This window comes from Ylistrum balloti, unplaced genomic scaffold (assembly GCF_031769215.1).
Source record: "Ylistrum balloti isolate Yb309-2 unplaced genomic scaffold, AGI_CSIRO_Ybal_v1 Utg370706, whole genome shotgun sequence".
Lineage (NCBI taxonomy): Eukaryota > Metazoa > Mollusca > Bivalvia > Pectinida > Pectinidae > Ylistrum > Ylistrum balloti.
Window position 1 is genome coordinate 669,364 of NW_026782423.1, and position 27,191 is coordinate 696,554.

At 35.2% G+C, this 27,191-nt stretch overlaps 3 protein-coding genes across 8 annotated transcripts in view; 1 reads left to right on the forward strand and 2 right to left on the reverse strand.

Moving 5' to 3' along the window:
- Positions 1-18,074, reverse strand: part of LOC132557645 (succinyl-CoA:3-ketoacid coenzyme A transferase 1, mitochondrial-like) — a 34,063-nt gene extending 15,989 nt beyond the window's left edge. The window contains exons 1-5 of the mRNA XM_060222165.1: positions 17,991-18,074; positions 17,242-17,353; positions 16,644-16,777; positions 15,884-15,976; positions 13,774-13,923 (exon numbers count right to left, since the gene is read on the reverse strand). Coding sequence (XP_060078148.1) covers positions 13,774-13,923; positions 15,884-15,976; positions 16,644-16,777; positions 17,242-17,353; positions 17,991-18,074 — 573 coding nt within the window. The remainder of the gene's footprint in view (positions 1-13,773; positions 13,924-15,883; positions 15,977-16,643; positions 16,778-17,241; positions 17,354-17,990) is intronic.
- On the reverse strand, positions 3,390-4,404 carry LOC132557696 (syntaxin-like). The gene has a single exon (XM_060222217.1). The coding sequence runs from the start codon at positions 4,330-4,332 to the stop codon at positions 3,424-3,426; it is 909 nt and encodes a 302-aa protein (XP_060078200.1). The 5' UTR covers positions 4,333-4,404; the 3' UTR covers positions 3,390-3,423.
- A 2,793-nt stretch (positions 18,075-20,867) lies between the features above and the next one.
- LOC132557635 (band 4.1-like protein 3) overlaps positions 20,868-27,191 on the forward strand; it is a 127,768-nt gene continuing 121,444 nt past the window's right edge. For all 6 annotated transcript variants that reach the window (XM_060222145.1, XM_060222155.1, XM_060222148.1 and 3 more), the window contains exon 1: positions 20,868-20,975. The gene's annotated coding sequence lies outside the window, so the exon portion shown is untranslated. The remainder of the gene's footprint in view (positions 20,976-27,191) is intronic.

The following is a 27,191-nucleotide window of genomic DNA, read 5'->3' on the forward strand; positions in this document are numbered from 1 at the left end:
TAGGTGACCGAACAAGCATGAAAGGCTTGGCTGATTGTATAATTAACGGTTAATGACAGTTAACACGTTGAGTATGGGGAGACTGATGACACCCGGCTTGGGCTGAACGCATACTATTGGTCAGAAAACGATGTTGTTTTAACTGTCTGAACATTTTCAATCCTACCTTGTCCCCATAAAAGCAGGTGGTTTTTCTGACGTATTTAATAGCTACTGAAGTCCTGATTCAGGAATACAGAATACAGAATACAGAAAATATTTAACACTGCTGAATTTTTTTCTATAAACCAATCTCAGTTTGGTCTAAATCTTAATTTGAGGTAAATTCTCTTCTATTCTGTACTCTTAATGATTAAGAACCACTTTCTTTATTGTATTTACCTGGCAATAAATTCCTGTCTGGTATAAAGCCAACCCATGATAACAGTTCAGTGGAATTAGTTTGTAACCCTGTAATAAGCCCACCCTCTGACTTTGAGTCAGACCATTACTGTTAGTCCCAGGGTCTTAATATTTACGAAACTTTTTTGTATAATTTAGAGGTAACTAGATGTAAGATAAGATATAGCTGGATTTTCAGGTTTGTCATCTTTCCCAATCAGAAGTGGAAAGGCACCTTAGTAAGATGTACTCAGTTGAATTTCAATTTTTGCTACAAAATATATCATTTATAATGAAAATTAAACAGTATAATATGAGTGTGGTTATTATTTTTAGCCCAGCAGGGAGTTAATAACATCCTTACAAATACAGGACCCATCAAAAGAACAGATTTACATGTAGGTCTGATTTTGATAATTCACATTAACTGGTTTTTGCTTGATTTTGTCATAAATACAGCAGTGTTCTCACCTCACAAAATCTGTATTTAATTTAAAGTTTTTCATTTTCTTAAACATGTGTACAAAATCTATTTGTATGTACCGTCATGTCTTTATCATCATACACGTACATTCTCAGCCATCCAACTGCAACTTACAAACATATATACACATGACATTCAATAAGGAATGATATATTATAATCTAGGTGAAAGCCTCCTTTGTGGCATTCATTACATCTGTAAATGCACCAACTAAAGTGAAAAGTATGTTTGAATACAAATAAAGAACAGGATACATAAGACAGTCAAATAATGGATTAAGTTACATCATATATCATTGATTATAGAAAGGAATATCAATGAAAAACACTTTTCCACCCATGGGATTTGAACTAGCGACATTTATCGACGCTGGAGCTTTTGACCCAATGGAAATTCCCACTAGCCTCAGCTAGCTTCAGCTTCCTGGTCTTTGTCCTCGTAGACACCCAAAAGCCAGGTTCAATATTTCCAAATACTGCTATCTCAGTCTACTATATCTTCTACCCTTGTAGTGGTCAACAACACCAAAAATGTAGGAAAGAGTAATGAAAAATAACCTGGCCCTGCTCGAGTTTGAACTAGCAACCTTTCAGCCTCTAACTGGTCATTCAACAGCTTGACTAAAGAGAAATCCTTACTAACCAAGACCAGTAACATGATCTGTTCACTAAACTTCTACAATCATACAGGCATATCTCTTTCTAGGAATCTTTGATATGATTCTAGCCTGTCTTCAAAGTGTTGAAACTTGCGAGGGAAATGAGGAAATTCAAACTCATTCTGATACTGGTAAATGTTGAAATATAGATGAGATGCACTATTTCAAATCTTCCTACCGTTAATTTGATAGTTACATCTCTCAATTACAACAAAAGTATATTTTTAATCTGTATTTGACATATAGATCATATATTAGATAATCAATCAGATTGTCATTTTGTTTAAGATACAATAGAGTTGAATGACTTGTAACTGTCTAAGAAATGATAACACATGAAATACACCCATTAATATCATTCATCTTATATTTTTTACATAGTTTAAAACAGACCTGATGGTAAAAAAAATGTTTGATCCCATAATTGTTTAATGGATGCTTATGACCTCATAGAATCAAGTTTCTTATGTGAACGTTTCAGAAAAAACGCTTGTCATGTTTTGACCACGCTGTCAAATAGTAACAATATACAGTTATTGCCTTTGGCTGCATGCAGGTTAATAATTGAATTTACTAACCCATCAAAAATTATTGACGTTGCCCAAGGACTCTGTTAAGACATATCTGTCAGAATTTGTTTTAACAATCCAACCCTAATTTAGCTGCCAGCACAATGTTGTCAAGATGTGGGACAACTGAGGCAGATCATGGAACTGATACTAACCACAAATACTGCTTAAAGTATATTGTATTTAAACTTCGGTCAACCTAAATGGAAAGAGTTGTGTTAATCTGTGATATGTCACAAATATTTCATAACAGACTAAGTTATTTGTTAATATACTATCTGACTATGACTCTATTGAACAACATTTTATTCCATTAACATATACAAAACATTGGCAAAAGTTCTCATCTTAATTATTGCAAATATGATACGATAAAACATGATACAGAAATAGTTTTATACCATAATTATAAATCTCTCGTAGAAAATTTAAGAAGAGTATAAATCTCTACAAGGAATTTATTTAAAAGTTATTTAAAACTTTTATATATACACCGTACATATTCATGTACATTTCCTCATCTTTTGATGTTGACATATGAACAACCTGCTGGCTAATACAACCCATTCACATTTTTGAAAACTGCATAGTGTCTCAGTCTTTATCTTGTAACCATGACTTTGAAAAGATAAGAATCAAATCATATATATATACCAATTATTAGGTTGAAAAAATTATATTCAACCATCATGTGAACCATTATTGGGATTTCTATGAAACACAGTAAGATAAGAAACATAATCTTTATTATGTCTTGTAGATACATAGATGCATATATGCCATAATATTTACTTTCTATAAGAGAAAGTATCATAAAGCACACAAAATATCACACATGCTCTTACATAATCATACATGTCCACACAACACACATGTCCACACAATGCACATGTTCACACACATGCATGCTCATCCAAATTGAACATGCTTCCACAACCTCACAAATGCTCACACAAATCACATATGTTCATACAACATCATACTTACTCACAAATCATACATGCTTAAAATAGCATCATTTATGCTTAGAAATGTATTACACATGTTCATAAACATTACACATACCCACACACAACATCATGAATACATTGATATGCTTAACAATCATACAACTGTTCATCACTCACATAAATATTAAGTGCAAACATTATGCTTTCTTAACTGTACAAAAAATATAAACAATTAAAAAATACGAAAAAAAGACATACAGGTGATTAGAGGAATCCCATAATTTTCAGATGGCTGTGTTGAACATAATGCCCGCACACAATATCCATAGGAACATTTGAAAGCAACGTTTCATGATGTGTTCTATATATCTGTAACCAGCCTTAATCTCCACCAGTACTTTGGGCAATAATGGCTGCCACAATTCCAATGATAATTGCTATAACAACAGCTAATATTATAATACAAATGCACCTTTTTTTCCTAGCCTTTTTCTGGTTTTTTTCGGCTTCCCCTAAGTCTTTCTTGCCAGATTCTACATCGGCAACAGTACGTTCAACATGATTTTCTATGGTATCAATTGTCTCCCCTTGCTCAGCAACTAACACATGCATTTCCTTGAATAATTTGTTAACCTCATGAATCTGACCTTCAATATCATGGAGAACTTGTTCACGTTCCTGCATTGCTTGTAAATCTCCTTTTGCTTTTTGCATTTCCATCAAGAAACCCCCTGTGAACATGGCCTGGTTCTGGAAATTCATGTCTATATTGTCTGGTTCATTACCATTTGTTGCTATTTGCATCTGACGTTTAAATCGTGCTTTTGTTTTATCCAAGTAGTCTGCTTGATTTGCTGCAAAATCGTTCGTGACCTTTTTCAATTCCTGTGATAATCGGTCAATCTGAGTCATGTGAACTCTTTGATGTGTCCCAGAAGTTATCAGTGATGCCTCTTGTGATTCTGTTGTTGTTTCAGCGGCCAGTAACTCAATATCTTTACGAATCTTTATAGAATCTGTTAGGATCTGGTCCGACATATGCTCCATTTTTTGCAAGTCCTTGGAAGTTACAAATGGTGAACAATACAAATTACTTTGTAATTTTTTCACTTCATCAGCATCTTTCTTCAAACTTTTCAGCCTTTCTTCAATACCATGAACTTTATCTTGAAATCCTGCTATTGTTGTTTTCATGGTTTCTTTTTCCTTTTTCTTACGTTTCTTCTTCAGTTCTTCACTTTCAAACTCCTCGTGTTTCTTTTTCATCTCCTGAAGCCTATCCTTCACCATGATGGATACTAGTAAACACGAACTTTTATATATAGTTAGGAATCAGTTACTCAGTTCTATACTTGGAGTGATGTGTAATAATATCAGGCCATTTACCTGTGGATCCACCTGTTGATTGGGTTATCTTCTGTATTAACGGCCTTGTTGTCGGAAATAGATAGGATACTTGTAAACAAACAGAAGTAGGTACATCACGATGATGAGTGTACGGGTGACTCCTTTAGTTGTAATCGGCCTGAATTAGACATGAGAACACACTTGGCTTTTCCCTATGTCTGCTGGTCAGACTACTTGTTGTAATACATATATATACTCTAGGCAAACTATAGGTGTAGATCTACACTGAGTCACAGCAGTCGGGGCCCCAGGTGGGGAAATTAATCTTGCTTCAATGATTTCTAATTATAATCTTGTAAATAAATCTACACTATCCTTAGTTATACTTCCATTAAAAGATATTTCTGAGTGAACAATGACAACACACTGATCAGAACTAAATGTGTATCCTTCTACAGCTGTCCACCAATACTTCACACTAAATACAAACTAATAGTATTAACCTGTGACTATGTAAACTCCATATATATCAAACACACTAGTACTTGAGCTTAAAGTATAGGTGTACATGTACATGCATATATATTTACAAGTACATGTATGTCAATGTAGGATAGGCTATATTGTCAGTCAGAACTCAGTGACACTTATTTACCTAACTATTAAGTCACCTGCTATAAGTCCCAGCCATGCCCTTATTACAAACACTTATCTACATCTCTTAAAACACCAATGACTTTTTCCGTCAGATAAAAACAAAATTCACCAGGTAAAGGAACTGTTTGTACAGGTAATTTTCACCTGTGAATCATGCTGATACAAGTTTTGCAAACAATTACTCCATTAAGCACATATGTTTTAATTAGATATTTTGAAATTGCTGCGGCCTTAAGCTTATAATTAATCTAAGTTCTGTTTCGTCTGCATGTCCAAGTAGGTAATAAAGAAAGGATAATTTGCATTTGGCCAGCAGGTGAAGATTTTGCTGGGACGCCCCAGGTGACACAACAGTCCCATTCAGTTCCCCTATTCTGTTAGTGTGTGTTTGTAAGGAAATACCTTCAACACAATCTGAATACATCAAATATTTCATGTTTCAGTGAGCACCATTTTGGAGGTCCCCAACAGGAGAATTGGAGAAATACATGATCAATGATTAAAAAAAAACCACACACTTTCATTTTTATTGTCAATATTCAGTGTTCTTATTGCCAACTACACTTCTTATTTCGGTCTCTAGATCTCTGAACTGTACCTGTCCTTAATTATGTAATTCATGAAGTATTTCATATGATTTAATAACACTTATTTATCTATAAATTCTGACTACAAAATTTTATTAATAAGTTTGGCCCTTTACTAAAGCCAATCAGTGATGATCTGTCAGCTTCATGCAGTATGACGTACCACAGACTTGCAATAGAATATTCTAATCTATTCTTATTCTATTCTATACTATTCCAGTATAGTTTTTTTCCCTACTGGTCACACAATGTTGACTGGAACAGCCATCAATCAGTTCCTCAATCATGACATTTCATTATTTCATAGGTAAATGCTTATCAGTCACCGATTGAGTGAATTAATTCAGTCTTAAATTCTTGATTAATGTATGTGTATGCTTTCAAAATCAAATTCTTTTGAAAATTAACTTTCAGTTTTTTAATTCATTGAGAGACATTATAACAGCTGCCTATATAAGCATTTACCTCAATTTTTTGTCATATCTGTCACTATCAGGAGATTTTTTCTTGATTTTGTTAGCCTTATAAAGGTTTTTCTCAACTATGAAATCAACAATTATATAAAAGTATGAGGTTTTATTTATACTGAGGATAGCAGGTGTAATGTTGATAGTAAGCAGGAAAAGTAAGATTATATATCAGACATAACTTTCTTTCTGTTAAAACTCCACAAATTATCAATAAGTTTGAAAAAAAAACTGCCTGGTATCTTCTTGTAGACACCTCCTCTGGTCTCAATCATGGAGTGTTGAAATGTGAGAAAAGGGCAAGGCCCAATGGGCTTGTATCACTCACATGCTCTTATAAAGAAAGGACATTATTGTCAGGAGTTTATTTTAGCATTTTCCATCATGTTAATCGAAAAAGGTCATATCCCCTTTTTTACAAATGATACATTTGAAACACATCAGTCTTGGCCTATTGGCTTGTATTCAAAAGAAGTGCAATAATTTTTGAGGGATTTTTTTCAGGCAAGTCCAATAATAAGAAGTGGGAAATTGAGCTAAAAAAACCCAAGAGCAAATTTTAATTTTAATTCAAATGACAAACACCATTACCTACTTATTGTGGTTGCATATTAAAAGCAGTATACATATATAAAGGGAGACAACTTTATAAAAAGAAATTTGATTAGAAGACACTGCACTGACATTCTAACATAACATACCAATATTGTGTATATAAAAACTTAAATCATGAAAAATAATTGAATTAAAACATTTCATCTATCTAGCCAGGCACATAAGAAATGTTGTTTTTAAGTGATTTCAAATGAAGATATCATCATGAATGTTCAGGTATTTTTGCTACTGAACAAGTTTTCTGACATAAAATTTGGAAAATAGAGGAAATGCACTCTGACAATATAACTAGAACTGTGATAACTAAGGTCTGAAAGAACTTAATAATACCATATATTTAGCATGAAATAACCCAGAGGGGCCAACACATATGTATACTAGCTTATTTCTGGACAAGGAAATGAATGAGCAATTAACAGGTAAGGTATGTTTTGTTACTATTTCTCTTCAAAGTTTCATGTCTTATAACCCTAGTTGCTTGGCCTTTATTGTTCTTACAAAGAATCAAATAAAACAGATTTGTTTTGAAATAAGGATTAGGTCCCATCCAGAAGTTAATCCCTCTTTAGAGAAATGATGTAACATGACTATAAACCAACCCTTGCCACTACTTAGCTAGACATCAAGCCGTGAGCAGTGATCATTAACTTAAAGAGCTTACCATTAACAAATGACTCTCACAACTCAAGACAATTGCCATTCTGAGAATGCTGAATATTAGTAAGACCAACAAGATGCCAAAGGGGTCTACATCACTCACCTTGATTCAGCTATTCAGTCATTTAACAACAAATTTTAAATATAAACAAATAATTTCTGAAATGACTCCCTATTGGGTTGCGGCCTTGTGATTAAACAGAAAACAGATTTACCATTCCTAAAAATGATGGATTTTTAAGAATTTGCTCTAATTTCCCTATTGGGCTCTAACCCTTTGCTCTATTTTGCTTTTTAGGCCCCACCCCTTCCACCCCTTGGGAGAATGAGATGCATCGTTTCGTTCAAGAATGCTTCAGACCAAGTTTGAGCAATACACATTCATTCCTATCGGAGAATTTAATTTTAAACAAACTGCAAAATTTCTCCTTTCATCCCTCTGGCCCCTGGGGACCAATAACCAATATCTATATAAAACTGGTTCCTCTTCCCCCATGAATGCTTCTGACCAAATTCAGTAAAAATTTGTTAAGCTGTTCATGACTAGTAGCAATTTTTACTTGGCTGACAGACACCAGTTGACAGACAGACGAGAGACTCTGCACCATAGCAACAATCACTGATTCTTTGAACCAGGTGAGTTTAAAACACCTTATGACAGATTGGGGCTAAGGCTAGCCTATAGAATTAATGATGGCAATGTTTGTATAAATTCTTTATTTTTATTTCATCAACAGTATTTACAAATGTAGCAGAGATGATATTTGTCAATTTTATTTTTCAATTATCCCAGTACAATGGTATATTAAAGTGTTGATTTTGTGATGTAATTGGGTTTGGCTATTTCTATTTTTGTCATTGGTCAGTTTCTGAATTGTTCCAAGTGACACCTCTTCTGTAAGCTATTGGCTGGGGGCTTCTTTGTTATTATTGTGCTTTTTTTTTCCTTTTGGCATGGTATTCGACATTCCACCAATAAAACACTTTGACTAAACAGACTCTCATTACAACTGGTAAGAAACTTACTAACTTAAGCTAGATTTATTGTCTCCAACTCCAATTCTAACTCAATTACTTCCTTTGATATTTTCATATCATATTTGTTGATTCCTGGTTTGATATATATGTACTGGTTACATTATATTGTTTTAATAATATTTTTATGAATTTGTATTTATATGTTATCCAGAAAAGATACACTGATAATAGTGAGGTGCACTCATGAATATATCGCCCCTGTTCCACAAATATGTATGACTATTATTGTATTGCCACATTCTTTATAAAGTACTTTCAGCGATTTATTTAGAATGTGTATTTATTGTATCCTCTATGTATCTATATATATTGAGAATATAAGATTTACATATATATGTTGAATATGACATATATGTACAAAATTGGTTTAATGTAAAACTGAATGTTTAAATAATTATCATTAGTGTAATGTACATGTAACATGACTAGTTGTACATTTTATATCTAAATATCATGCTGTATAAGTGCAATATTTCAATGTAGCCCATTCTAATTGTTGATATTGTACTATCGTAAAATCGCAGGGAAAAATATATTGATGTCTAAATAATAAATCCGTAGAATTCTCATCAGGGTCTTGTTGGCATTTTTTCCCACAAATTTCAACACTGTTACATGAACTTCCAATATTGTTTAATTATGTACAATCTTCAGATGTTGTTCAAGTACAGTTGTATATATGTGCAAACAGTAGATATTGTTTGATTATATAGTTGTACTATGTACAAACTTTGGATATTGTTTCTAATTATGTCCACAGTATGTACAAACTTTGGATATTGTTTCTAATTATGTCCACAGTATGTACAAACTTTGGATATTGTTTCTAATTATGTCCACAGTATGTACAAACTTTAGATATTGTTTCTAATTATGTCCACAGTATGTACAAACTTTGGATATTGTTCTAATTATGTCCACAGTATGTACAAACTTTAGATATTGTTTCTAATTATGTCCACAGTATGTACAAACTTTGGATATTGTTTCTATTATGTCCACAGTATGTACAAACTTTGGATATTGTTTCTAATTATGTCCACAGTATGAACAAACTTTAGATATTATTTCTAATTATGTCCACAGTATGTACAAACTTTGGATATTGTTTCTATTATGTCCACAGTATGAACAAACTTTAGATATTATTTCTAATTATGTCCACAGTATGTACAAACTTTGGATATTGTTTCTAATTATGTCCACATTATGTACAAACTTTGGATGTTGTTTCTATTATGTCCTCAGTATGTACAAACTTTGGATATTGTTTCTAATTATGTACCCAGTATGTACAAACTTTGGATATTGTTTCTAATTATGTACCCAGTATGTACAAACTTTGGATATTGTTTCTAATTATGTCCACAGTATGTACAAACTTTAGATATTGTTTCTAATTATGTCCACAGTATGTACAAACTTTGGATATTGTTCTAATTATGTCCACAGTATGTACAAACTTTAGATATTGTTTCTAATTATGTCCACAGTATGTACAAACTTTGGATATTGTTTCTATTATGTCCACAGTATGTACAAACTTTGGATATTGTTTCTAATTATGTCCACAGTATGAACAAACTTTAGATATTATTTCTAATTATGTCCACAGTATGTACAAACTTTGGATATTGTTTCTATTATGTCCACAGTATGAACAAACTTTAGATATTATTTCTAATTATGTCCACAGTATGTACAAACTTTGGATATTGTTTCTAATTATGTCCACATTATGTACAAACTTTGGATATTGTTTCTATTATGTCCACAGTATGTACAAACTTTGGATATTGTTTCTAATTATGTACCCAGTATGTACAAACTTTGGATATTGTTTCTAATTATGTACCCAGTATGTACAAACTTTGGATATTGTTTCTAATTATGTCCACAGTATGTACAAACTTTGGATATTGTTTCTATTATGTCCACAGTATGTACAAACTTTGGATATTGTTTCTAATTATGTACCCAGTATGTACAAACTTTGGATATTGTTTCTAATTATGTACCCAGTATGTACAAACTTTGGATATTGTTTCTAATTATGTCCACAGTATGTACAAACTTTAGATATTGTTTCTAATTATGTCCACAGTATGTACAAACTTTGGATATTGTTCTAATTATGTCCACATTATGTACAAACTTTAGATATTGTTTCTATTATGTCCACAGTATGTACAAACTTTGGATATTGTTTCTAATTATGTCCACAGTATGAACAAACTTTAGATATTATTTCTAATTATGTCCACAGTATGTACAAACTTTGGATATTGTTTCTATTATGTCCACAGTATGAACAAACTTTAGATATTATTTCTAATTATGTCCACAGTATGTACAAACTTTGGATATTGTTTCTAATTATGTCCACATTATGTACAAACTTTGGATGTTGTTTCTATTATGTCCACAGTATGTACAAACTTTGGATATTGTTTCTAATTATGTACCCAGTATGTACAAACTTTGGATATTGTTTCTAATTATGTACCCAGTATGTACAAACTTTGGATATTGTTTCTAATTATGTCCACAGTATGTACAAACTTTGGATATTGTTTCTAATTATGTCCACAGTATGAACAAACTTTGGATATTGTTTCTAATTATGTCCACATTATGTACAAACTTTGGATATTGTTTCTATTATGTCCACAGTATGTACAAACTTTGGATATTGTTTCTAATTATGTACCCAGTATGTACAAACTTTGGATATTGTTTCTAATTATGTACCCAGTATGTACAAACTTTGGATATTGTTTCTAATTATGTCCACAGTATGTACAAACTTTCGATATTGTTTCTATTATGTCCACAGTATGTACAAACTTTGGATATTGTTTCTAATTATGTACCCAGTATGTACAAACTTTGGATATTGTTTCTAATTATGTACCCAGTATGTACAAACTTTGGATATTGTTTCTAATTATGTCCACAGTATGTACAAACTTTGGATATTGTTTCTATTATGTCCACAGTATGTACAAACTTTGGATATTGTTTCTATTATGTCCACAGTATGTACAAACTTTGGATATTGTTTCTATTATGTCCACAGTATGAACAAACTTTAGATATTATTTCTAATTATGTCCACAGTATGTACAAACTTTGGATATTGTTTCTAATTATGTCCACATTATGTACAAACTTTGGATGTTGTTTCTATTATGTCCACAGTATGTACAAACTTTGGATATTGTTTCTATTATGGATGAACAAACTTTAGATATTATTTCTAATTATGTCCACAGTATGTACAAACTTTGGATATTGTTTCTAATTATGTCCACATTATGTACAAACTTTGGATGTTGTTTCTATTATGTCCACAGTATGTACAAACTTTGGATATTGTTCTAATTATGTCCACATTATGTACAAACTTTAGATATTGTTTCTATTATGTCCACAGTATGTACAAACTTTGGATATTGTTTCTAATTATGTACACAGTATGTACAAACTTTGGATGTTGTTTCTAATTATGTCCACAGTATGTACAAACTTTGGATATTGTTTCTATTATGTCCACAGTATGTACAAACTTTGGATATTGTTTCTAATTATGTCCACAGTATGAACAAACTTTAGATATTATTTCTAATTATGTCCACAGTATGTACAAACTTTGGATATTGTTTCTATTATGTCCACAGTATGAACAAACTTTAGATATTATTTCTAATTATGTCCACAGTATGTACAAACTTTGGATATTGTTTTTAATTATGTCCACATTATGTACAAACTTTGGATGTTGTTTCTATTATGTCCACAGTATGTACAAACTTTGGATATTGTTTCTATTATGTCCACAGTATGTACAAACTTTGGATATTGTTTCTAATTATGTACCCAGTATGTACAAACTTTGGATATTGTTTCTATTATGTCCACAGTATGTACAAACTTTGGATATTGTTTCTATTATGTCCACAGTATGAACAAACTTTAGATATTATTTCTAATTATGTCCACAGTATGTACAAAATTTGGATATTGTTTCTATTATGTCCACAGTATGTACAAACTTTGGATATTGTTTCTAATTATGTACCCAGTATGTACAAACTTTGGATATTGTTTCTATTATGTCCACAGTATGTACAAACTTTGGATATTGTTTCTAATTATGTACCCAGTATGTACAAACTTTGGATATTGTTTCTAATTATGTCCACAGTATGTACAAACTTTGGATATTGTTTCTAATTATGTACCCAGTATGTACAAACTTTGGATATTGTTTTTAATTATGTCCACAGTATGTACAAACTTTGGATATTGTTTCTAATTATGTACCCAGTATGTACAAACTTTGGATATTGTTTCTAATTATGTCCACAGTATGTACAAACTTTGGATATTGTTTCTATTATGTCCACAGTATGTACAAACTTTGGATATTGTTTCTAATTATGTCCACAGTATGTACAAACTTTGGATATTGTTTCTAATTATGTACCCAGTATGTACAAACTTTGGATATTGTTTCTAATTATGTCCACAGTATGTACAAACTTTAGATATTGTTTCTAATTATGTCCACAGTATGTACAAACTTTAGATATTGATTTATAATTATGTCCACAGTATGTACAAACTTTAGATATTGATTTATAATGTATATTTGTGTTTGCACTCTACGGTTACAGTTTGTGTAACATATTATCTGTACCGTCAGTAAAACTAGTATTTTTGACAATATAATCACAATCCTCTGCCAACATTTTCCAAATACATCAGGCTTACCTCCTTAGTAGTTATACATTACATCTCAGGAATACACAGCAATGTCAACTCATGTAAGATAAAATCTGCCAGACTGTATGACTTACCTCCCTTGAGCTACTGGCCACAACATCTTCCATGCCATCATATTTTTACAGGAGCCCCCACCCATTTCTATAAATATTCCATAACCATGAGGCTTTGTTTTGTTTAACACTTTGTTATAGATATGCATGAGTCTTGTGTATTTTTTTTTTCAATACCATTAATCTGTTTAACATCTCAACACACTCTTTCCAACCTTATTGTACATAGAATTATAGTTAAGCTGAAAAGTTTAGTCGATTCCTAACCATCTCATACACTAGGTATGTCAGTGCTAGTATGCTTCGCACTGGTCCTTTGTCTGATTAAGGTGACCATGTAATCATCGAAACATTACTCTCAAATCTTCTATTTGTTGTGTTATAAGAAGGTTTATTATACTCAGCCACAGCCTTCCAAAACAATGTAGGGTTATCATCTCAACAGTGATATTTTACAAGACAGGAATACTGAGTAACATCAATCCATGTAGGATAAAATCTACCAGGCTGTGTATGACTTACCTCCCTTGAGCTACTGGCCAAAGCAACATCTCCCTTGCCATCATATTTGATAGGAGCCCCTCCTGCCTCTATCAATGTTCCATAGCCAGTGGGTGTGAAGAAGGCGGGGATGCCTGCCCCTCCTGCTCTAATTCTCTCAGCTAGAGTTCCCTGGAATCACATCAACAACGTCATCATGCATGAGCCATAATAAAGTACACCATCCACATCACTTTTACTGTTGTACATTATGTAACTATGTTGGTTAGAATTTATTTTGAGGAAAATACATGTCAATGAGCATCATTCTTGCCAAGAAAACAGTTGAAGCTGAATTTGTTACTACCGATGAAGGGAAGGTGTGAACGACACACTTACTATAGTATTGATACTATTGTATTGAAGTATTCAAATAATCGAGTCAAGTATACAACGACCTCTGTGATTGGTCGGGGGCGGAGTTTAGACAACCTGAATAGTTGATCTGACACCCAATTTGTTCCTGTAGGCGGAGTTAATGTACACTACCAGTTACATAACAATTACTAAGTAATCGCTGGAAAAATGTCCGATGACGGCAACAGTACGCAAAATTTTCTTCGACGAAATTATGTCCGATACGAACGATATGGGGAATCCTGTTTTTGTACAAGGCGATGTGGTTGTGATGGATAATTGTGGATTCCATCACCATAGACAGGGAGAGCGCATTTTAAGAAATATGCTGAAAGAATATGGCGTGTCCCTGGTTTTTCAGCCGCCTCATTCCCCGGAATACAACGTAACTGAATATGTATTCAATGTCATGAGACAGAGGCTTCGGGCAAATACCCGACTTGTGTCAGAATTTCTGGAACTTGCAGTAGTAAATGCTCTAGATATTCCGCCCAACCAACTTCAAAGTTTTTTCACATGTTGCGGATATGTATAATTTTCGATGGAAAGATAAAAAATAAAATAAAAAATATATGGGACCACAGAATTCCTTTATTTTTTAATACAGTATGAATTATCGGCATATATCAGGAGGTCCCAGGTAATTCGTAATTCTTTGTTACATATAATAGAGCTTGGGCTTAAACCGAAATATTTTGAGCCAACCCCCCCCCCCCCCCCCCCCCCCTTTCAAAAAAATAAATAAATAAAACTAGTACAGAATGACTATATGACTATATTCACTGTTAAGATGTTATGAATTCTCCGGTCCCAGTGATCTAACCTGTTGATATATATTTTGTACGTAAATTAGTTTAGTACTGAGTAACTTTCGTTTTCTCGTTGTACCATCGATGGAAAAGCAAGGTATCATTGGGTGTAGAACGAAACAAATGGGACAACCCAATTAGGTCTGATCTGAAGCCACCTGTGACTTGGACTCTTCCAATTAACCTCTCGCGACAGTCGAGTGTTTGTAAAATGCCGATGTCTGCACAGTATTTTTTCACCTGGCTCCACCCACAATCGATCTAGACTTGGCTCTGCCAATCAGAGAGCTTGTTGCATAAATTTAAGGAATTCGATTGGTGAAGTACTTCAGTACAATACTATCAATACTTTGTTCAGTACTACAGTACTTGAAACGTTCACACCTTCCCTTCATCGGTAGTAATGATAAAATAAAATCTAAGACTAGGGGCCACAATATAAAAGGAATACCCCTCTTTACAACAAACATGAGCAACTATGATCTTAAAGCATATAGTTTCTTAAGACTGACTGAAAACTTTGCCTCATCAAGCAGAAATGGTCTGAAATGACAAACTCAAAAAAGGACACTAACTCTGTCAATGAAAAATTAAGGAATATATCTAGTAGATGGTCACTGCCTTGCAGTCTAAAACATCCAGTACATTTAATAGATATATTTCTCCACAACAAACTTATCTTATTGTGTTGAGTGCTTTGATAATTAAATCTAGAATACATCTACTTATAGAGTGTTAAACAAAATTTGCATTGTAAAACTGAAGTCAATTAAAAGGTACCCCCATATAAGAGGTAAAAAAAAGATAATGCAGCGGGCTGAAACTCAAAAGAACAGAAAATTAATTCTAATTTCTATTCTCATTTAATACTAACCCAAACAACCCAAATCCCGACACCCTTCCCATTTGGATACATCAAATATTACCTGTGGTGTGAGTTCCACTTCCAGTTCTCCAGATAAGTACTGTCTCTCAAACTCTGCATTCTCACCCACGTAGGATGATATCATTCGCCTGATCTGTAATGGATAAAGGCATATCTATACACATATGGCTATATTCTTCATTCCACTCTAGTATTGTTTCACTGAAGGCATAAGCTTGCTTTACTTTTAGTACTGCATACAATACTTTTCATGGTTAAGTTGGATATGACAACAGAGTGGCACGAAACCCCAATCAGATATTACAATTCCCTACTTTATACCCAAGATAATACAGATCATTGAGCATTAATATATTATCATTTCTTATCGAAGTCAATTCATTCCTGAAATATCTTATAATCTCAATAATCCTTTTTTCTTTTTGGATATAAGACTGTCATTATCAACCAGGTTCTTTCTTTCTAAAATGATTTAATATTAATAATGAATCAAATGTCTCTGGTTTGTAAAAAATTAAAAAAAAAAAAAAAAAGAGATGAATTTTATAAATCTTGTATATATAAACGAAAACCAATTTATTGTGATTTTCATCACATATTTTTCAGTGTCATCACTGAAGTCTTCTTGGCTTGTTATCATAAATGTCCAGAGTCTAGTGACATTTGTGATATGCAAAATTAAGACATCCTTTATTTATCATTTTATCTTTCATAATAATACAAGCCTTTAGGTCCAATAACATGGATGTACACATAAGTTGTGAGATAAAAAGATGAAATGTAATGGATAGCACACAAACCTGGCCCTGCTTCAGCAATAGTCCAAGGCCAAAGTCATCCACCCCAGCATTGTTGCTGACCACAGTTAAGTCTTTCACTTTGGTATCTAGTAATGCACTAATAAGATTTTCTGGGATTCCACATAATCCAAAACCTGAAATAAGATTGTTATAGATGGCTAAGTTTAGTATTCTGATCCATTTAACCAGTATATCATGTATCGCATAGTTCTTAGTGGTGAAGGTGATCCAAACAGAGACCTGAAATGCATTATCTGTTATTTAGGTCTCTGGTCCAAACTATCATCCACAGAAACCATGCAAGACTTGCTTCTTTTATTTGTTAAAAATTTACTTTTCTCTTGAAAAAAAAAATTAAGTTGATGTTAAGGTGAGCAGATATATATATGATATAGTTAATGATGATACGCAAGTGATAATATAAAGAAAATTCTTTAAAAAAACACACAAGAAAAAGTTAAGTTAGCATTTTGCATAACGTTTTCATGAGGAGTAGCTAAGCTGTGAAAATGTTATGCAAAATGCTAACTTAACTTTTTCATGTGTGTTTTTTTAAACAATTTTCTTTATATATATATTTTTTTTTACATCACTTTACCTCCAACCAGCAATTTTGATCCATCATTGATGTCTTTAACTGCGTCTGATGCATTCGCACAAAAAACTGCACTCCTCCGTTGTGATGTACTGAAGTCCCTGACATTATTTATCTGCACGAAATAAAAAATTACCACATTTTATCATACATGTACATAACAAACTCATTAAGGTCCACATGAAACAGAAGCTTAATGATAATCAAAGTTAAATTTCAATTGTAATTTAATAAGGACATTGAGACAAATAGAAGTTCAGATTAAAACGAATCAGGACGTTGCTGCAAATATTAATACAGCCCTTGATAGGCTCAGACGAGGCTCATTAGAAAGCCTTATTTCATAACCGAACAATCATGTTGTTACTGTTCAAACTGATAAACGAAAACGGCCTAGGGTACTAGCAATGCCATGGACTGAGTGTAGATAGAGTGAGTGAACACATTTGAGTGGGGTAATGATGGTGGGATAGAAATAGTGTGAAATGTTCCGATGTTCCTTAATCTAAACATTATATTTTAGAAGTCAGCTTCGTGAAAATTAAGGTCGCATCCCACTGAAATACATCAATTTATACAATGGAGCATTTCACACACATCGATCTGTTTTGGAGGTGTGACACAATCCGCCAATCAGAGAACATGTTTACAAAACTAAATATGCATGATGTTTGTTTGGATGTTTAGAAGCACTCTTTCCACAATTAAAGCGGTGTGTATGTAGGTCATAAGTGTATCAATAAGTTATAAACCTTAATTGCAGGAAACACAACTCCTGCTTGACGCCCGCAGACTTTTAGTGGAGACACAAGTGACCTTAGCAAACTGACTGCCATGTTGAGAGTTCTTCTAAAGGGACATAACTCTACTGTCAAGGCGTGAGGATATAATCCAAGTATCAGATCATTGAGAAGAATTTAAGGAATTAATGAAAAAATAAATGAAAAATTGAAATAACACTCTCAAAATTACATAGCATGTAATAACATAATTTAACTTTATAAAATTACAATATCTAAATGAAAATCTATCATTTGATCAGTTCTGGTTGTACTCAAAAGTATATGCTCTTACCAAATCTTTGTTTAAAGTTTTCATTTAATGTAATATTTCATCGTTTTGAAAACGAAAGATTTTTAACAATAACTATTACATCATTGCCTTAATGGAACATTACAATTTTTCAACGCGAACGTCTAAAGACCTTTAGTTTCGTCAGAGACGTATATAACACATTTTTACATACGTCTCTGGTTTCGTGTAATTAAGATCTTGTAAAGTTTTGAATTAACAAGAAATATTTTGCTGTTCTCATCTGCATTTGCTAACGGAATGAGATGTTAATGTGATCTACTTGGAAATCTTATCTTGCTTTAAAGAACAATGTATCTTTAAATGTAGCGACCACGAATCGCTTGTAAAAACAACTGTAATCGTTTATAGACCTCATACCACGGACTATTTTGAGTTCGTGTTCATATAAGTACCGTAAGAAAATGTCTATCTTGACCATTCGTGTGTCTGATCTCACTGCTTCTCGTATGAAGCGAGTCGGTTAATTTTTGGAGGATCCCTTGGTGACCGGAAGCGGTATCACTGAAGCTAAATTTCTGTTCAGAGGACCTCGGACAGTCCGAGAATAGTGTATGCTGTATTCCACTGTGTGTATTAATTAAAGGGACATTGAAGAGACCAAACATAAATCTGCTGTACCCATTGCACGACTTGGGATCTTGAGATATTTTTCTTTCATACCTTTTTTGGTATCCCTCTTGACACATATCCCTCACATGACCCTGGTATTGCGATGAAAGTTAATTAACCAGTGAAAACAAACAAACGTACATACTTTACATTTTCTATCACAGTTCCATATCGTCTGTATTTATTATTAATTGGTTCACATTTGTTGAGACATGTTTGTCAAGTGTAAATAAAACAGTATAGTTCTGATTCCTATAGCTGATCAAGAACAGACACAAAATCCTGGATTTCGGGTTAGAGGGAACACCGGTTTTTTTCACAGAAAATCCTAATCCACTCCTACCCTTTTCCCGGATTTTGGTGTTTGTTTTGAATTTCTATATGCAAAAAAAGTGAACTCCTTCCTGTGCCGGAGAGAGACACACGATTGGTCTTCACCCGAAGCCAGGCGATTTGCCAGTCGACAATGCAGTGCTAAGGGTGCAGGGGCGAAGCCATATTAGGGTATTTGAGCGCCTCGCCCAACGAAAGTTCTTAAGAAATTAAGGTGATTTTTCAACTAATTTGCTTTATGAAAATGATATGTATGCAGTGCACTTCCTATTTGCGGAAAGTCAGCAATGTGCCTTGAGGCTTGTCGTCCCGCTATGATATCCTTCAAAATCTCTTTTTGGTATTTCTTCCGAAGAGCTCTTGACATCATTTTCTTCTATATTGAGAATTCCCACCCAACGTCCGCAGCTGTACAAGTTCAATATTAGGACTGCACAACCAATACGATAAAAATCGACTCTTGACTTTTGTCTGAGAAGACTTAATTCTTGTCGCTATTTCTTGAGAAGAAATGGGGAAAAAAGAAAAATATAAAAGTATATATACATATAGTTGAAAAAAATCAAATCAACACGACAAATGTATATATATATTTACTATTTTTGCTTATGTTTATTTCTGATTGGAAAGGTAACTTGCGGTCGTTATATCAAAGTTTAAACTGACAGTGATGGATTTTTCTGGCGAATTCACGCGCTATTTTAGTGCATTAAAGTTATATATTTACACTGACAGAGATATTGAAATAGATCACTAGCTGAAAAAAACTATCTCAGATTGTGTACTGTTTCAACTAATATTCACGAGTAATCAAATCGTTATTGTCTCCTGAAAAACAGCAATGTCATTAAGTAGAAATTATTTGCTTATTTACAAGAAATGCATAAATACCCCTCCCCCTTTTACTGTCTTCACAAATTGCTGCCTTACAAAAACTTGACGAGGAATTGAGAGTTGTATTGATATATTCTCACTTTCATCCTATTTAACTTTTTGTTTTTGTTTTGCCATCCTCTAATGATCACAAATAGTATTCGATGAACAATAACGATCTTAAACACAGAATAATACAGAACAATTACAACCATAGCAACAAAACAGAGGACAAAAATAGGTAACATGTAGGGAACTGTAATGTGTGTTTATGACTACCAGTAATATTCAGCTCCATGAAATAAATGTCGTTTATTTTATTATAATAACAACCATAAATATTCAGTGGCACCTCACTTTACTTTAATCATTAGTTTGTCATTACTTTATGCTACCATACATTTCTGTATTCTACATATCAATTTTACCATTATATATCACATGAAAAATAACATCAGCTATTTAAGAAAACACAACATTGTGTCTCTAATTTCTCGTGACTTCATTTTTTCGTTGATCGGTAGATCTAACAGACATCTCCAACAGGCTATGCAACTGCTAACATTAGCATCGCACCAGAGACATATTAAAATTTCGGAGAGAAATACGACACTCGAAAATATCTTGTGCAATAATCGAATTTAGGTCGGCCCGGCCCTAGCTCATCTGTTTCTACCGCACGTACATCGGTTAAGCGAAACGCACGCGTGCACTGATGCTGTGTTGGTGTGATGAGACTGATGGTGGGGTCAACACCGACCGGCTCTTTCTAGCTCTTCTTGTACACTAACTTGGGGATTTAAGAAATCAGGATATTGTTTGATTCAGTAAGTATCGTGATATGTAATGTATTAAAACGTTATTTTGTAGCTTTTCGGTTATATTAACCTTCTGTATATATGCAATATGTATATATGTAAACAAGTTTGTATGTCACTATCACTTCGCACACATCACAACACAGTGGGCTGTGTAATCGCTATAGATATGACATGTCGGAACGATCAAGCTGACTTCACCACCTGTGAGCTACATCGCTAAAAAATAGTTCCTTGTTCTTTCAGTCATTCTTATCAATAAATGCAAAATTCTCTTTATGGATGGAACCACTGACATTGTCAAGTTGTACTTGCATGTGATGTTGATTGAGAAATCAGACTGATGATTAAAATCGTCTACGGATACTCATTGCTCCTGATTTAGGTAGCATCTGTCAAATATAATTAATGGTTTATCAGAAGTAAGGCTAGTTCATGTCTGAAACCAGTATTGATTTGAAATGGACACCAATTATTTAGAATACATCAAACATTTCTTCATACTTGCATGGATGTAATGAAGTGATCCAAAATTTCCTGTCATCCACGATGAAGGGGGTTTGTGGATTTTCTAGGATATAAATAAGTTTACAGCAGTCACTATAATTGTGACATTATTTGGCGTTTGAGGTATATAGATCCTGACATCATTTGTGTGTGAGCTATATATAGAAACTGAGATTGACATGCTGTATCTCCTAGTCTGTGACTGTCTTCTGGTAAACAGCAATGGATGGCCTCTCAAAGTATTGATTGAGTTATTTTATCTGGGCAAGAGTCACAACTGACTTTCTGCAATATCTTCAGTAGAGAAAATCACCATATATTGATGTTCCTTTAGCTATTTTTGGTTACAGGAAATGTCACATGACTGATAGGACCACAATTATTGTTCTTTTGATGCTGGCTGTATATCTTATCTTTAACTTCCAAAAGTCCAAAATCAAATACACAGAACATTTCTTGTACAATTGTGATACCTTATAGAAAAAATGTATTTGTCATCATCATAATAAAAAGTAAATTTAATATAAATTTAGTGACAGTAAGAAAATGTAGAAAGAGTACAAACTGTATTTGATTATAAATGTATGTGATATATTAAATGCTATCAGATGCATGTGGTACAACTGTGGGAAGACAGATTGTTTTGGTAGGTGTCCGATCAGCTGTAACTAATTTGTGTGGATGTATTGCCGGTCTCAGAAATGTTTTCAGAAGTCATAAATAGACAGGCTCATTCATCAGTGGGTTCTGTAGTACCAGTCTGGTTGTTTATAAAGCAGGGTTAAAATCAGAGACAGACTAGAGGATGGGTGGGGCTATTCTGACTTATGGAGTTGAGACGGGATACATGAGTATGGAAAGACTGGCTAACAACACATAAGTTTTATTAAGAAATACTTGTATCCCCTTGCTGTAAATCAGACATATCCAAGAGATGAGAATTATGAGACTCAATTAAATTCATAATACAGACTAGGGCCAGTCTTACGAGGATAGGGAAAGTTTATAGGGCGGAAGAGAGAGGGAGGTACAAGAATATAAAGAGAGATGAGGAAGGGAGGGGGGAGGGGGGTAGAGAAGGAATACTTGGCGAGAGAGAGAGAGAGAGAGGGGGGGAGGGGGGTAGAGAAGGAATACTTTGGAGAGAGAGAGGGGGGGGGGAGGGGGGTAGAGAAGGAATACTTGGCGAGAGAGAGAGAGAGAGGGGTAGAGAAGGAATACTTGGTGAGAGAGAGATGGGATTGGGGGGTGGTAGTGAACTGGTTAGAGACAAGAATAACAGAGATGATATTGATGAAGTAGCAGTAGTGTGATTTGTATAAAACAGAGGAAATGAAAAAAACATAAATCAGAACATTGACAATTGATAACAAGGAAAATGATGAGATGGGGAACGAGGGGAAGGGTAGGATATGATTAGAGGGAAAATACATCTGGATAGAGATATCAGTACAATAATGAAGATTTGGGATGGCATGTAATATGGTAGGAAGGAAATAGTAAATTATATACATGTATGGAAAAGAGACTTGAAGAAAATAACATTTTTCAATAGAATGAGTTTATAGTGAATGAAATATTTCAGAATCGTGGACAGACAAATTGAAATTGAAGGGGAGATTTACAGATGAAGATATCATGGTGATCAGTAGCCATAGTCTGCCAGGTAGCCTTCCATTGTTGTCTGCCTGAATAGAAAATGGCTTTAATGTAAATCTCTTCGTAATTGTCAATTTGTACTTGTGTTAGTGAATTAGCATCTCTGAAGAATATGTCAGAACAATTTTCTGATCTTGGTCGTTTGGAGTCTTGGAGGTACGAGTTACAAGTGTATCTGTCAGAAGCCTTCAATGTATTCAACACTCACTCCGTAAAATGAGTTGTAAGCTAAGAAATTGCCTAAGTTATTTTGGTTACATTTGTTCAGTAAATGTGTCGTGATCATCTTTGTTTGTTACAAATGATACCAAGATAGAAATTGTAGGTTTATGTAAACAATTGTTCAAGATTAAACTTGTCAGGAGTTATACACTGAATTTGTGGCAATTCAATTTAATAAAAACTTCAAGCTATGCAGACTGTCAAAATATTGTATCAATAGTTTTAGAGCAGATGGATGATGTAATAATGTCAGCTGATTGTTTCAATATCAAACTTTGTAGAAAATAGCTGGTAGCCATTGTTGCCAGGACACTAATCTGCAAGTGGATTTAAAAGACTACTTTAGTGCTCTGATTTGATTGTTAGGCATGTTATAGCAATACATCCCCATCAGGTGTTTTATATAAAAACAAAATAGAGAACAGTTGGAGAGATATTTTCAGAAATTTACCTTTCTTCACACCCAAGTGGAATAAAGGGACATGACCTGTAAGGATGTAAGGATGTATTTTTGATTACTCATGTGTTATTTTCTATGGTACATTTTTTTCTCAAGAATTTTAAGAAGCTTTCAGAATAGACTTTGCATAGTGTTTGTTTTTCACTTTTTAGCTCATCTAATCCCAAGAACTTTGTTTTTAAACGCAAATTGTCCAGAATGATTTACTACATTTTGACCAAATTTGTCCCAACAGAGGAAATTAAGCAGATGCTTTAAAATCCTATTCCTTTCGTAAAAATGCCAGGATTTTCCACATTTAGTCGGAAGCATCCTTGGATTAAAGGGAGTGAATTTGGAATAAGCTCCCTGAAAGGGCAGGTCCAATAGAGGAAAGAGATAATTTGGAATGTCCGAATTTTGTCACAAATTTGGTCTCTTTCATCCTAAGGTGATGGTGAATCAGTTTTTCGTAAACTGTAGGTCTCAATCCCCAGGGGCAAGAAGGATGAGGCCAAATAGAGGAAATAGAGCAAAGTCTTGAAAATCAATCCTCTTCGGAAAGAATGCCAAGATTCTGTTCTAACTTGGTCTGAAGTATCTTTGGGTGATGGGAATTAACAACGTGTCTTGGCCTCTTTGGATGGGAGAATGGGCTCATTAGGGGAATTAGAAAATATTCTTTAAAAGTCTTCTTCTTTTGTGGGAATGCTTTGATTCTATCCCAATTTGGTCTGAAGCATACCTGGATGAGGTGGAACTTGATTTTGTGTAAACTAGGAGGTCAGAGATGTGGGCCACTAGGACCTCTTGTTGATGGAGGGAAATAAATGTGGTAAGTATTGTTTGATGGAAATAGAAAACCATCTGGTTCTTAGGTTACTGAATGGATGTAGCAGATACTCCTATATCTTTTGACAGTGTACTTTAACCAAAGTTTAACAAGATTTAGATTCAGTTCCAAATGTGAAACGTTGATTCATGAACCTACAAAGTCATCATATGTCACCAATGGCAAGTTTATGTGGTTCTTAGCTGGTTTATCTTGAAGTGTACAATTACTGCCAGAATAACAGAAATAGAGATATACCTGGTATATGTAAGGCTTTAGTTGTCTCTGACAAGTCATTCTGGTGTCTTACAAAGGCTTTAGTATTTAGATAGGATCTGATTATATTTCATTAGTACGCTTGGTCTGATGTCTGGGTTCATCAATTCAACATGTGAAATAATTGTGAACCTATCATTTTTCCTAGTTTTCGTTTGTAATGCTGAATGTGGAATCTTTCAAAATGGTACAAATCTAAGATAACATCTACTTTCTCCTTTTTCACTCCACCCTTCCACACATCTTCCTACACAGACAACTCCTCACCCCACATAAACACAACCTCCCCCGCTCTACCAACTACCACAGACACTCCCCCACAGACATCCCCCACCAACCCCCACATGCACATCACATCTCCTAAGATAAATACAACTTCAACTATATCTCTTCTCCACCCACACACATCCATCCACATAGACACATTTCTCACACATCCTCAAACACAGACACCATCATCCTCAAACAACAGGGACACATCCCTTCAACCTCTACACAAGTATAAGGTATGTACACACCCATAAAACACACTCACACAGGCTCCCCTGGCCCTACACACTGGCTCCCCTGGCCCCACACACTATCTCCCCTGGCCCCACACACTATCTCCCCTGGCCCCACACACTGGCTCCCCTGGCCCCACACACTATCTCCCCTGGCCCCACACACTGGCTCCCCTGGCCCCTCACACTGGCTCCCCTGGCCCCACACACTATCTCCCCTGGCCCCACACACTGGCTCCCCTGGCCCCTCACACTGGCTCCCCTGGCCCCACACACTATCTCCCCTGGCCCCACACACTGGCTCCCCTGGCCCCTCACACTGACTCCCCTGGCCCCACACACTATCTCCCCTGGCCCCACACACTGACTCCTCTGGCCCCTCACACTGGTTCCCCTGGCCCCTCACTGGCTCCCCTTGACCCTTACACTGGCTCCCCTGGCCCCTCACACTGGATCCCCTGGCCCCTCACATTGGCCCCTCACACTGGCCCCTCACACTGGCTCCCCTGACACCTCACACTGGCTCCCCTGGCTCTACACACTGACTCCCCTGGCCCCTCACACTGGTTCCCCTGGCCCCACACTGGCTCCCCTTGACCCTTACACTGACTCCCCTGGCCCCTCACACTGACTCCCCTTGCCCCTCACACTGGCTCCCCTGGCCCCACACACTATCTCCCCTGGCCCCACACACTGGCTCCCCTGGCCCCTCACACTGGCTCCCCTGGCCCCACACACTATCTCCCCTGGCCCCACACACTGGCTCCCCTGGCCCCTCACACTGACTCCCCTGGCCCCACACACTATCTCCCCTGGCCCCACACACTGACTCCTCTGGCCCCTCACACTGGTTCCCCTGGCCCCTCACTGGCTCCCCTTGACCCTTACACTGGCTCCCCTGGCCCCTCACACTGGATCCCCTGGCCCCTCACATTGGCCCCTCACACTGGCCCCTCACACTGGCTCCCCTGACACCTCACACTGGCTCCCCTGGCTCTACACACTGACTCCCCTGGCCCCTCACACTGGTTCCCCTGGCCCCACACTGGCTCCCCTTGACCCTTACACTGACTCCCCTGGCCCCTCACACTGACTCCCCTTGCCCCTCACACTGGCTCCCCTGGCCCCTCACACTGGCTCCCCTGGCCCACTCACCTATCCCTACACTTACGCCCACACACTATGTATACTGATGTTCTTTATATGATAATAGGATATATTCAGTGTAAACAACCTACTCCTTTCTGACCCTACACCTACATATCACCTAAATGAGATACATTTATCTTTCAAGAGGAGTCATTGCCCTTGTGTAGTTCTGTGGGGGAGTTGGATTGCATCATGATTTTACCAACTATCAGTATTCAACAGTCAGCATTTTACTGTAAAACATTATCTAAAATTCTCAAATGTATTGATGAAAGGTGTGATAATATGTATATAAATATGATACCTTTGTCAAAACAGCAATAACCCTTACCATTCTCTCCTTACCCACAAAAAAATACCAATGATAATGTGTCAGTTGTTTTATCTCATTAGAGGTCGTTGAACGCTAGTAATTTTCAGTAATGTTAATGAATTGAACATTTTCCTGACAGGTTTGTTTTTGATCTAGGCCAGCAACAGTGGGAGAGCTACAGGTGCAGGGCAGTGTAAGGCCTTCTTTGATCTGGTAATAAAACATGATTTGATTAAGAGATGTGAATGGACTTAACAACTATGTACCTTTTGGTCAGATTTTTGTACTTTAGTTTAGATTAAGCCAACTGTTTACATACAATACC

Excerpts from the sequence above, each read along its gene's own strand:
- LOC132557696 (XM_060222217.1), bottom strand. The coding sequence starts at position 4,332 with ATGGTGAAGGATAGGCTTCAGGAGATGAAAAAGAAACACGAGGAGTTT.